General features: G+C 36.1%; 1 protein-coding gene across 3 annotated transcripts in view; it reads right to left on the bottom strand.

The window, feature by feature from the left end:
• TBCK (TBC1 domain containing kinase) overlaps positions 1-13988 on the bottom strand; it is a 184275-nt gene that overhangs the window by 76758 nt on the left and 93529 nt on the right. For all 3 annotated transcript variants that reach the window (XM_058666970.1, XM_058666971.1, XM_058666972.1), the window contains 2 exons: positions 10272-10308; positions 8764-8925 (listed from right to left, as the gene is read on the bottom strand). In XM_058666970.1, the coding sequence (XP_058522953.1) occupies positions 8764-8925; positions 10272-10308 (199 nt within the window). The remainder of the gene's footprint in view (positions 1-8763; positions 8926-10271; positions 10309-13988) is intronic.

Genomic DNA, 13988 nt, shown 5'->3' with positions numbered 1-13988 from the left:
TGTTGAAGATCTTCACTTCAGACAGGCAGACATCTTATTCCTTGCATTTTGTGTTTCATGTACATACATAGAGGGGAATGTGCTCTAAGAGCAGTATTACATTGTTGAAGCACAACACGTATGGACTAATAATTGCTAAACGTCATTCTCAGATACAATATTTTCAGCCTATCCACTCTTAATTATCAGTGGTATATATGGGAAATTTTAATAATAGTTTCTGACTCTTTGGTTTTGTGGGTAATTACTTTGAAAATATTTGTAAGGTTGAAAATGATCTGATTTCAAGTATTTTGCAAACCTAAGCATATAAAACATTCAACTGTCAAACAAATGTGAGCTGATTCTATCTTTTGCATTTTGAAACCAAATATTTTTAATAATGCTGACCCAACTATAATTTTTGTTCAGAAACAACAGCAGAAATCTTTATCAGTCAAAAAATATTTCACCCTTTTTTGTTGCAAATATCAGGATTTCATTTTTCTTTTTATGGGTAATACACCATCATGTATATACATCACTTGATCATGATGGTAAGTGAAATAACACAAACCCCCCAAAACAAATATGCTGTGTTTTCTAATTTTTATGGTAGTCAGCATATAGTGCATAAAGTGCTGTGTGTATCTTGTTATTGGATCTGTAGTTATAAATACTACCTCACTCATACCTTGTAAAAAACAATATATACTTCTTTCATCCGTCAAGGCAATAGGAAGGGGCAGACAATGGTGAGGCCCTCTCAGTGTTGGTTACGAGTGTGCTCAGCAGAAAAAAGCACGCTGACACACACACTTTCCCCTCCCATTTCTTGATATGTATAGTGTTTCAATAAAATGTTTCTAAAAATATTCTCAGAATAGTATCTATAAAATATATGAAATATGAGTTTATATTAATAAACTTAAAAATCATAAAACAAGATTTAGTGAATGGTTTTCCTACTCAATCATTAAAACTTCACATCAGGCTTAAGACGTATAAGAATTTACTTTCAATTCAAGGTAGGCAGACAATTCTGGTTAATTCTGATCTTACTTTTAGTTATAGTTCTCAGTACATAGGAAACATTTTAACTTTCAACTGTTTATATGCTGCAAAATTAGGCATATACATTAAGGGAATCAACTAAATAATTGTTAGGAGAATGTATACAGATTTTTAGAATCATGCAACAATTTGAGAATCTTCATCACTGTTGGCTTCCCAACTTTTACAATCATTCATTTAGCTAAGAAGTAACACGATCTTTAAGTATTCGCCCTTTCTGAGACACTGTATTCAGTAAATTCCAACCTCCTACCAAGTCTCACAGAACACAAGATTTTGAAAAAAATTTTCAACAGAGCTCTATTCAGTCACTGTAAAACCATGAAAATAAATGCAAATTAACTATTTTTGCTTATTTTAAAACAATTTCAAACTAAACAGAATTTAAAATGAAATTTAGATTTTACCGATAATTTTCATGGGTGCATTTGGGAGAACAGTGAACACGGCTTTTAAAATAATCAAGAATATGGAAATCCAAGATATGCACCCAGCAATGAACACAAATGATTGTCATGCAGCTGTAAACCCCCAAAAAATGCCTTATGAAGAATTCTCAGCCCCAGATAAAATGGCATAGATCCAATAGGATTGATAATACAGAACTTTCACTGAACAGTTACATGCTACAAATTTCTCTTTCATCAAGTTAGTTTTCTTCTTCATATCTAGCTATCAGCTCAAAAAAGAAATATGAAAAACTAGTGGTAGCAGTGATTTTATAAATCCTTTGCTTTACCTGCCAGAGAGTACCTGGAAAGGAGTGTACAGGGACCATGATGTCCTTGACGTATCACTACAGCACTGATATTTTTAAACCAAATGATATTTTCAGCAATTCTTTACATACCCTTTAAAAACACTGAAAAAATACCACTACAAATGTAGTTTAAAAAAAAAAATCCTCAACATGGCCTACAAGATCCTGCACGATATTTTGTCTGCTTCTATATTCTCTTTGTAGCCACCTCCATGCTTGCTTGAAGTGCTCCAATCTGCACAGAAATTCTTGGACTTGCCTGATTGGATCCGTAGGTCCAGAAAATTCTTCTTTCCCTCTTTCCACTTTCTATGCTACAATAACACTTAAATAATTTCAGATATCATCTTAAATATCACATACCTAATACATACAAAAATGTCACATACACTAACGTTGCTTGTTTTGAACTTCTCTTGCTTTCTGTTACACAATCATCAAAACTGGGTCACAAATTAGTAGCCTCCAGGACACAAGCAATTCTAATCAAACTGTGAGCACTGTTTACAATTAGGAAATCACATATGTTAACTGTATTTCATTTAGAGCAATATTTATGCCTACATGAAAGAATCTGTTAAGTGAAACCCCAGACTGTTTTTGGTACAGTTAGAAATCTCCCAAATATCTTTGAAAGTTGAAATATCAATGTAATAATCCCAAATTTAGGCTTTACCAAAAGACATACTGAATGATGGAGAAGTTACAGCGGCCAGATTTCTATCCACCTGGTGCTGGTGTTGAGCCACCCAGTGCTGCTTTCTTTTTTGGTGCTTACACATCTTGTGAGTGTGTCTCTGTGAAAATCTGCTGCAACTAAAACTTCACAACCTTATTATGACTCTGACACTACTGTTTGTTTCAAAGACACAAGCCTTATGTTTTAAGACATCAAGCCAATCCTTTCAATCTCCTTATTAGACTGTGATAAAGCTCAAAATAACTTAAGAGGTCACCAAATTCTTAATCCTATTTATCTGAATTCACATAAAATTAATTTAACCTAAACATACACACAATATGATTTAAGTGCACAACATGATTTAAGTGCACACATGATTCTTACACTTGCAAGCACTGTACAGTTGGCTGTATAATAGTTGTTATTAGGCCTGGCACGATAACCTAGTGGCTAAATCCTACCCTTGCCTGCAACAGGATCCCATATGGGTGGCAACTTATGTCCTGGCTGCTCGACTTTCCTTCCAGCTCCCTGCAGAAAGCAGTAGAGGGTGGTCCAAAACCTTGGGACCCTGCACCTGCATGGGAGACCCAGAAGTGCCTGGCTTTGGATGGATGAACTTATATCCTGCCATTGCAGCCACTTAAGAAGTGAACCAGTGGATGAAAGATCTTTTTCTCTGTATCTCCTCCTCCCTGTAAATCTGCCTTTTCAATAAAAATAAACAAATCTTTAAAAAGTATTACTATTTATGTGAATTTTTAGCAGTTAAAATGTTCATTACTCAACAATCTTCACACTCATTCCCTTTTGAGCTTTTCCCCTCCAAGCTTAATTATTTGATGTTTGTAGTTAACATTCAGTTTTGGAACGAGGTGCAATGTGGGAGTTAAGCGATTTCTTTATTTGAGAAACAAGGATGTAGAGAGGGCCCACTTATCTACTGTTTCATCCCCCGAATACTACAACACCCAGGACCTAGTTGAAGGGGGAGAGCCAGGAACACAGTCCAGACCATCTACGCAAGCGACAGGAACCAAATCATTTAAGCCACCATTATTACACTGCCGAGTCTGTATTAGCATGAAGCTGGGGCCAGGAACCAAGCCAGGACTTTTGGCAAATGGGTGTCTTAATCGCCAGCCCCTCTCTAATGGTTCTTTTCTAAATTTGTTTATTTGAAAGGCAGAGTTACAGACAGACAGACACTGGCAGATACAGGGAAGACTTCTTCCATTGGTTCATTCTCCAAATGGCTGGGTGTCCTATGAGGGTAAAGGGGCCCACATACTTTGGCTGTATTCTGCATATTCTTCTATTTTCCCAGGATATTAGCAGGGAGTGCATTGGAAGTGGAGCATCCAGGAACTGCTGCCCATACAGGATGCTGGCACAGCAATCAGTGGCTTAATTTGATGCACCATCAGGCAGCTCCTAGTGCTTTAATAACACCTACAATCAATGCACTAAGATGCTAAGTCAGAAATGTATTTATGCCAAACATAAAATTTTGAATTTTCAGTAAGTACAGAAGCCTTTTTGAATACATGACAGTGCAACAAAAAATTCACCTTATAACTACTTAAATAGAAGTCTCCAAACAAATGAGTGCTTACCAAGGTTTAAGCAATATTTATCATTCAATCAGTAGAAAGGATAAAATTACTAGCGTCTCATCTCTTAATGGGTAAAACAGAGTAACATCTACTAAATGCTTATGATTAACAATTAAGCAAATAGAGAAACTTGTGCCATCTGTAAAGAAAATCCGAAGGAGGCCCTTTAAGTACACACTGCAAAACGCTGAAGCTTATTAAGGTAAAATCATGCCATGAAGCAATAAGAGATTTTTTTCATTGTATTTATTTAATTCTGAGTTACTTTAAATGAATACTTTGGAGTTTATTCCCAGCAGGCAGTTACAGTGGAAGAGAACTAAATAATAAATAATAAATAGCAATTAGTCCTTAAGTGGTTACCTAACTTATCTATTTTCCCCTCCTTCTTTTTCTTTATGCTGTTACACTGTTCCTGAGCTACAGTATTTGAATACAACTGACAGATTTCTGATGACTGAAAACTTATTTTATATTTTACATATTCAATTACTCACCATCACTTACACAGAATAAAATATTTAGGATGAAATCCAATGTTGCTATTAAGACTGAATCATTTTGTGGTTCCTGCCACTTATGCATTTTCTGATGGATAGAGGCCATGTACTCAGAATATCTCACAGAAACGTTCAGAATTTAAATGTTGGTAATTCTCTAAATGAGGAGACTAAAAAAGATTTGGTAATGGTGTTAGGAACACATTACATCCATATGGATGAAGCAAAATATGCTAATTTTTATGTCAATACAGGGAAATTAAAAGTCTTCTGCTAGTAAATGAGTATTATTTGCCATTATGGGACGAAATTTCTACTGAAGTATGCTCTATAACTGAATTGTTTTATATTTCAAATTTTTCTTTTTTGCAAATATTATTTCAACACTCAATAGTTATGGTTTCCAGGCTTAGTACAGAAAAACACAGAGCATCTAATAAAATTTTACTTTCAAATAAACCACAGCTATTTTAAACACATTTATATTAAAATGACCTCTTTAGTGGACATTCATATTTGTTGGGAAACCCTGATTTTGTTTGAGAACTCAAGTTATAACGTGAGAAACATATTTCTCAAGAGCATGCTTATAAAGCAAATTTTGGAACTTCTTAAAGATTCACATTTCAAATATATGGGCAAGCTAGGGAATCAATTTTGTCCTGTGCTACAAGTGTACAAAATAGGTTGAGTTTTGATTTTGATTAAAAATATGTCAGTGATCCACAAGAACTAGCAATCAAGGGTATGCCCTCAGTCAGCACTGTGTTGTAGCACACAAAGCTGCTGTCTGGACTGCAGCATCCCATATGGGCACTTGTTTGAGACCTGGTTGCTCCACCTCTGATGGACCTTCCTGATAGTATTCTATCAGAATTTGGTCCAAGGACTTGGGGTCCTGCAACAAGGGAAATTCAGACAAAGCCCGTGGCTCCAGGCTCTGGCCCAGCCCATGTCTGGCTATTGAGATTTAAAGAATTAGCCAACAGGTGGAACATTTCTCTCTGTCCTTTCCTCTTGCTATAACTAACTTCCATGTAAATAAATCTTAGAAAAAAAAAATAAAATCACTTTTGTCATTCTTGGGATTACCAAAAGTATCTTAAAACTCTATGACATGTTACTAATTAAAATTTCTTCTTTCTTTTACCTTATCAACTGTTTGATTCCATTTTAGGTATAAGTTAAAAACTTCTGAGTTATGGCATTAAAGGGTTTGTATCTTATCATTTGTTCTACCTCATAGTTTTTTATAGCAGGGCTAATTTTATTTTAGTTTCAACTTATTTTCATGGTATTTGAAAAAGCTGGTATAATCTTATTCTAGAGTATAGAAAACCTACAAAACTGTGTTGGTCAAAAGATATGATCCATTAATAAAACAATCTCAGCTATATTAAAAAATGAGAAAGACTGCATTTGCTTTAGTCAATATAGATAACGTATTACCTAATGTATACCTAACGTATTACCATCATGTACTTTTGAGGAACATGCAAGTAAAGTGAGATGCTACCAATATTTTCCATTTTTATATGCCTTAATCAAATATTTTTAAAATTTCAGTTACTTCTCTTCAGATTAAGATTTTATAATAAAATAAATATGACAAAGATTTCCACTTCAATGTTAATTTCTTCCTGCAAACAAATTCTGGAACTTTCCATGTACTTAAGTCCCTCAGTATACTGTACCTTTTTCTCTGAAGCAACTAAAGTGTTCTCTTTCATGTTCAAATGAGTATTTAGTTGTTTAGCATGCTATATGAATTCATCAAAAGGGGAGGAACAGAGAGACTATCAACCAACGAAGATGTCTGCCCATTGCAACGCTGGCCTCTCCTAGCGGAGTGTCAAATCCCAGATGTTCCGCTTCCAGCACAGCTCCCTGATTGTGTGCCTCAGGACCCTGCTGTACATGCGGTCTTGGCTTCAGTCTGGCCCAATCCCAGCCACTGGTAGCCGCTGGGGAAATGTACTAGTAGATGGAAGATCTCTCTCTCTGTTTTTCCCGTCCTTCTCCCTGTCACTCTGACTTTCAAATAAACAATTATTTCAAAAAGTAAAATAGATACAAAGCTGTGATTGAGCTAGGATCTGAACTCAGCTGGTCTGGTTCTATCGTTCATGATCTTAATCCATTCTGTCCTGCCATCCTACAAACGGACATCTACAAAAATATTAATACTAAACATACACTTATGCCAATTTAAAAAGTATATATATATATATATATATATATATATATATATATATGTTGGGTTCTATTCTGAAGAAAGTAATTAGATTAATCATTAGAGTATTGAACGTATTTTAATTTCATTGGGAAAATAACATTTTTTTTAAAAAAAGATTCATTTATTTTTATTGGAAAGTCATGCATACAGAAAGGAGGAGAGACAGAGAGGAAGATCTTTTGTCTAATGATTCACTCCCCAAGTAGTCCCAATGGCCGGAGCTGAGCCAATCTCAAGCCAGAAACCAGGAGCTTCTTCCATGTCTCCCCTATGGGTGCAGAGTCCCAAGGCTTTGGGCCATCCTTGACTGATTTCCCATGCCACTAATCTGCCTATAAAAATGAAAACAGGATTTTCCACCAGTGTTTAATAGGAACATTATGTATAAAGCTGGAAAGGCATTCAATTTGTTTGATTTGAAAATGCATAATCCACATGCCATATACACACATATATATACATATGTGTGTATAGTACAGATACATACATACACATATATATGTTAAAATGTATATATTTAGAAATGACCAGGAAAATTCAAATAATACCAATAACTCATCCTTTGTTTACTTTGGTAAGCAGGAAATCATAGGAAAATATCAGTAGGGTACCGAGTGTATTTCTGGTTTGTGAAACTGGCTACTTTGTTTAAAACCAAGAAAGCTAAGGTGATTGTCTTAAATACAAAGTAATAAGATTATTCTTATTTATCAAAAAATAATCTACTTTAATTAAAATTTGATAAATTAGAAAGCTAATAGTGATACTTTTAATTGGGGGAAGGGAAATGTTTTAAATAAATCCAAAGCAGTTTTGTTATTATTGTCCCAAAAGGAGTAAAGATTTTGAACAGAGGAATGGTAGGATCTCAAATACAGATCATGCTATAAAAATAAAAATCAGACTACCCAGTAGGCTTATTTTTCTAGAAAGTGTTTAATGTATTTAAATATGTTTTCAAAACATATAAATATATATGTAATATCTATATCTTATAAATAAAATATACAATCTATAAATACGACAACATTTACAATATAATATTATATATGTAATTTTAAGATACCTTGCTTTATTTCTTTGTTTTGTGTTCAGGGAAATTTATTTCTTGGGTAACATTAAGTGTGTCTATTGTGAACAGTAACTTGTTCCTATCTAAAAATACAGAGAACAGCAACAGAATTAAGAGATGGAATCAATGAAATACTGCAGGGAAAGTAGGATTTTTCCATCTGAAAGTTCCTATAAAATTGTACAGATGTTGCCAAAGATTTAGGAACATCCTGCTAAGATTTGCATTTCAGGTAACTTTTTCATCTTTTTAGCCACAGCATCAAGCTTAGATTCTGGTTGCTCTCCATATTTCTACATTTAAGCTTTCAACTCCTAAGTTTTCAAATTCCTTCCTCGTGAAGACTGTTATACAGCCTAACTCATTGTCCCGTACTGTGTGACAAAATTTCCCGGGAGCTTCATGTGTCGTGTTGGTGAGGCTAGAGTTTTCTTTTCTTAAACTGTCAAACTGCTAGCCAGCTGCTGTGGCTAGGAGGGAGCAGAGTTCCAAGCGAAGTCTCTCTTTGTATAAACACATTCTCAAACACCTTCCCAAGTGGCCTTTTAGTACTCCCCGACACTGAAGAGAAACAGCCCTGTCCTAAGCAGGAAGGCAACTATGTCACTGTGCCTTGGCCTGTACCCTTGGGCTAGCGTTACCGAGATGGAAGTAGACCACAGTGTACTAGCATGGCCCAGATTTATGTCTGTGCTGCTGGTTCAGCAGAAGGGACACGATGAGGAACCATGAGGCCCAAGCACTAGAGGCTCAGAAGGTTTGAATAATTATTTTTGCAAAAGTATTAAGAAAAATCTCATTATTTAACAGTCATATTCCATTTACTCCAGTGATATATCCTTACCTGGTAAGTCAGAGAAGAGAAGAATGCATTCATTAAAGCCATTGGCCAGAAGCCGGTCCCGCAGCTGCTGCAGAATGGCCACTCCGATACAGAACGGGAAAGAGGAATTCCCGAGTAGCAAGGTATCCCAGAGGTGAAAAATTTTGTGCAGTGGAAACACATCTGAAAAAGAACAAAAATACATGTAGGCTAAAAAAGTAAAATAACAAAAATTAGAACAACCTATTTACAAGATGTCCATATATGGCTATCTCATTGTGGTCAGAAGCATTATTTCAGAGCAAATAGTAATATACTATTTTAACAAGATATTTGCTTTGTAAATTTACAGCTTAAAGTTATATAAAGGCATCTTAAAGTTATATTTATATTACAGACTCTAAACAACTGATTTATAAATTTTCACAAAGAAATTTTTTTTTTTACAATTTTCTTTTCCTTATTTAATGGTATAGATGTCTAACTTTGTCAATCAAGACACACGCACTTTAAATATTACTGAATTTGGGCCTGGCGAGATATTCCAGTGGCTGAAGTCCTCACCTCACATGCGCCAGGATCCCATATGGGCGCTGGTTCATGTTCCAGCTGCTTCATTTTCTTTCTAGCTCCCTGCGTGTGGTCTGGGAAAGCTGTCGAGGACGGCCCAAACCTTGGGACGCTGCACCCACGTGGGAGACCTGAAGGACGCTCCTGGCTCCTGGGTTCAGATCAGCTTAGCTCCAGCCATTTTAGCCACTTGGGGAGTGAACCAGTGAATCTAAGATCTTTCTCACTATCTCTCCTCTCTATAAATCTGCTTTTCCAATAAAAATTAATAAATCTTAAAATATTATTGAATTTATCATCTGCCATATTAAATAAAGATGTCTATGTACTAATATTATAACTAATTGAAGCATCACATTTCCATGTAATCTATTTCGTTTCCACAGAAATACAAGTTCAGGGAAAAAAAACTTAGTTATTAGAGATAATCTAAAAGTTAAACCTCGCTTGTAAAAGCTTCCTTCAAAAACTAAGTACTGGGCTCGGCAGCGTGGCCTAGTGGCTAAGGTCCTCGCCTTGAACCCATGTGGCCGCTGGTTCTAATCCCGGCAGTTCCACTTCCTCTCTGTCTCTCCTCCTCTCAGTATATCTGACTTTGTAATAAAAATAAAATAAATCTTAAAAAAAAAAAGAAACAATGGCCACATACTTGACAGAAAATTTGTGGCTGTTTATATATATATATATAAAAAACCTAAGTACTGTAGTTGCTATTTATTTCATTTCTAAAATGGGCCATAACATGTGTAAGACTCATGACATGTAAAACCGGCTTTCATCCTATACAATTCTCTTTTTGGTATTCAGACATTTGGAATTATTTCTTATACAATTCTTTTATGTCAGAATTACATAAAGGTATCAGATATGCAGATTATTATGATTATAAAATATTAGGAAAGAATGGAACTATCCTTTGGCTAATGAAACAGCGAAAGTCAAAGGAAAATGATACTTACGTGTAAACATGGTCAGAAACCAAGGGATGGCATAGAGCTAGGGGTAGAAAAAGAAAGGGATAGAGGATGAATAAAAAGAGTAAGAGATAGCCAATGCTTACCAATAAAATGAAAGTTGAGTAAGTTCTGTTCTACTCTATTCATTAAGAGAATGTAGGTTATAGCAGTTCTCACAATCACTGGACAATGTAATAACATTTACCTATACAGAAAAGTGGATCATGTTTCTCACAGACTCACTCACAAAATATCTTCTTTTCATCAAAGGACACAGTCAAAACCATTGGAAAGCTGAATTAAACACTAGGATGCTGATTTATGCTCCATTTCCCATCCAGCTCCCTGTTGGTGCTCCTGGGGAAGCAGCAGCCAAATTCCCAAGTCCCTAGGCTCCTGCCCTATGTGGGGACCTAGGAGAGGCTTCTGGTGCCCATCTCTAGCCTGGCCCAGCTCAGGTAGCCACAGTGGACCAAGGGGTGGAAGATCTTCTCACTCTCACTCTCTGACTCCAATTACTACAAACAAACGAAACAAGGCAGGTGTTTGGCCCAGCAGTTAAGATGCCAGTTCCTACACCCTGTCCCGTATTAGAGTGCCCCGGTGAGATGCTCAGCTCCAGCTCAAAAACCCAACTTCCTGCCGGTGTAGACCCGAGAGCCAGCAGGCAATGGCTCCATGACTTGAGTCCCTCCACATGGAGAAGCAGTTGAAACCCGAGACCCCAGGTTTCCTGACTGGTGCAGGTCTTAGCATTGTGGGTATCTGGGGATTAATCAGTGTAAAGACGGGCTTTGTAGATCTTGACTGAATAAATGAATGAATGAATAATAACAATAAAGGTGAAACAAAGATTATTCTAACAATGTTTTAAAAAAATTAATTCATGTTCAAGAGCATATAATTAATATAATACATTAAAATTCTATGGGCTCACTAACACCAGTTGCCAATTACAAATTAAAGTCCAGGTAAATAACTAGATAATGTATAAAGCTGTATTGTTTGTCCTTTGTTCTTTATCTTTCCTTTTTAAAATCTTAATTTATATTTGAAAATTCTCAGTATATTGGTTCAGCTTCATAACTGTTAGTTAGATGAAAGACCAAAACAGAATAATGTTGGATACGAAGTAATTTTACGAAAGAAGGCACATATAAAAACATTTACAGCTGTTAGTCTTGCTAAGTTAGAGGCATTATTAGCTACTCGCAGATTTAAAGTTGTAAACTGAAACCCAACTAGAAGAAATCATACACGCTTCCAGATTTTCCCCAGATCACAAGGTTATGTGCACTTGATTTGTCACAGAGCTAAACTGCCTGTCAGCTAAGTAAATACTGCCCCCTAGCAACAGCAAGCATGCATAGCAATGTTAGCATTTCATGAGGCTAGCCTAAACTAGAAAAAGGAGAAAATAAAAGTAGGGGGTTATCTTGATCCTGAAATCAGAAAATTGGGGCTTAGCAACTTGAAAATGTGTAAAATTAAATCATTTAAAAGAAAATACTTCTTTTAACAATATGGGTATTTTTAAACAGTTTTATCAAATGAATTTTTGAATTGACAAACAAATATACTTTCCAGGTATCTGTGTGCATAGATTTTACTATTACAAAAATAGTTCCTTTTCACTGGCTTTTAAAATTCACCTTTTATGACAATGTTTGTTTAGTTAACTGAAATATACATGATTTGAAAATTCTTTCTTTCTTTCTTTTTTTTTTTTGAAGATTTGTATTATTATTGGAAAGCCGGATATACAGAGAGGAGGAGAGACAGAGAGGAAGATCTTCCATCCGATGATTCACTCCCCAAGTGAGCCGCAACAGGCCGGTACACGCCAATCTGATGCCAGGACCAGGAACCTCCCCCAGGTCTCCCATGCGGGTGCAGGGTCCCAAGGCTTTGGGCCGTCCTCGACTGTTTTCCCAGGCCACAAGCAGGGAGCTGGATGGGAAGTGGAGCTGCCGGGATTAGAACCGGCGCCCATATGGGATCCCGAGGCTTTCAAGGCGAGGACTTTAGCCACTTGGCCACGCCGCCGGGCCCGAAAATTATTTCTAAAATAACCTATATCAAGGGAAATAACTAATAAAATGAGGAACTCTAGATCTCTTAGATACATTGCCAAACCTACCAGCTGGGAATGTTAAATGTAGTGACTTTAAAGACTTTATTATGAATAATGTGAGTTCGCTTTATTTAAAATTCCCAACTGGTAGCTTTGGCAATGTGAGACAGAGTACTTACAAATAACACTATTTTGTTTCATTCATATTTATATAAATAATATACATTATAAAGATAAGTCGGAAACTATTAACTCATATTGGTGGAAAATACATCAATTATGTATGTTAATAAAGTAGATAGAAATCTAAAGTTCCTTGAACTGGACAAGTGGGATGCTGGACTCTGTATGGTGTAAACTTTTAATTAGGGAATCTCAACGGAACTTGAGCTGTGGTTATGCATCAAGGTGAAGGAATTCATGATGGGGGAAGGGTTTGGGGTGAAGGGGGGGGAATCCCAGTACCTATGAAATTGTGTCATGTAATGCAATGTAATTAATGAATAAATGAATATTAAAAAAAAAAAAAAAAAAAAAAAGAAATCTAAAGTTCCTCATTTTATTATTTATTTCCGTTAGGTTATTTTAGAAATAATTTCCAAATGATGAAGATTTCACAGTTACTAACAACGCAAAAATATCTTTTGCTGCTTTTACTTTTGTTGACAGTTATGCTAATTGTGAATGACCTACACTGATGAATTACACTGCTAGGCTAGAAGCACAAATCAAGTCAGTGACATTACAGAACTATCATCATACATTTGTGAAGGAGAACATCTCAGTGTTACTACATATGTCTACATGGCTGTGAAGTCACGTGGAGGATCGGCGGCGAGTACTTGTGCTTTGTCTGACAGCACAGGCTGCTGCCAGCGGGGGTCGGTGGGCAGTCATCTGCGCTGCTGAGCGACTTAAATCTCTGCCTTCACGGAATGCCATCGATATTTGAAAGGATGATAAAAACAACTACGTTTGAGGCTTACACACTGGGCCAATCTTGGTCAAAAATGAGTCAAATGAGCTTGTTGGCTGAAGAATAAAACTGAGCTGTCAGATGAAGATTAAATTTTTAGAAAACTGTGACCTTGAACCTGAAAACTTCCTAACACTTAGTGACTTTCTGGATGAAATTTCTGAAGTACTCTCATAGAACAGACATAAACAAAAATTCTTGGATTTCCTCCATAAGTTTTAAAAACTGACATCCAGAAAGTCAGAGTACCGATGCATCACGCCACATTTCCTTTCAGCTGTCTCTAGGTTAGAGTAAGGATACATTAGATTAGAAACAGTCTGGGGTGGTAAAAGGTGTAAGCAAAGAGTTACTAAATGAGGAAACATATTAGCTCTAACTTGCGCACATGGTTTTTAAAGTAAGAAATTATCAAGAAATTATTAAATCATTCCTGATGGGATAATAGCCTCTGGTTTCCAACATCTTGGCCCTGAATGAAAGGTAAACAAGCTTTATCACAGACACCTATTATGGTTTGAGTAATAGTTTGGGTGTCCCCCAAAGTGCCAGGAGTTATTGATCCAAGGAGTCTCACGATAATGGACAAAGGATGGAACATAAGCTAATTACAGTGTCTGAAGAAGGGGCCATGGGAAAAGCTATGATGAAATTGCTGGAGCACAGCCAC

This window comes from Ochotona princeps, chromosome 7, assembly GCF_030435755.1.
Source record: "Ochotona princeps isolate mOchPri1 chromosome 7, mOchPri1.hap1, whole genome shotgun sequence".
Taxonomy (NCBI): domain Eukaryota; kingdom Metazoa; phylum Chordata; class Mammalia; order Lagomorpha; family Ochotonidae; genus Ochotona; species Ochotona princeps.
The sequence above is the reverse complement of the archived record's forward strand: the minus strand, read 5'-3'. Positions and strand labels throughout refer to the sequence as shown.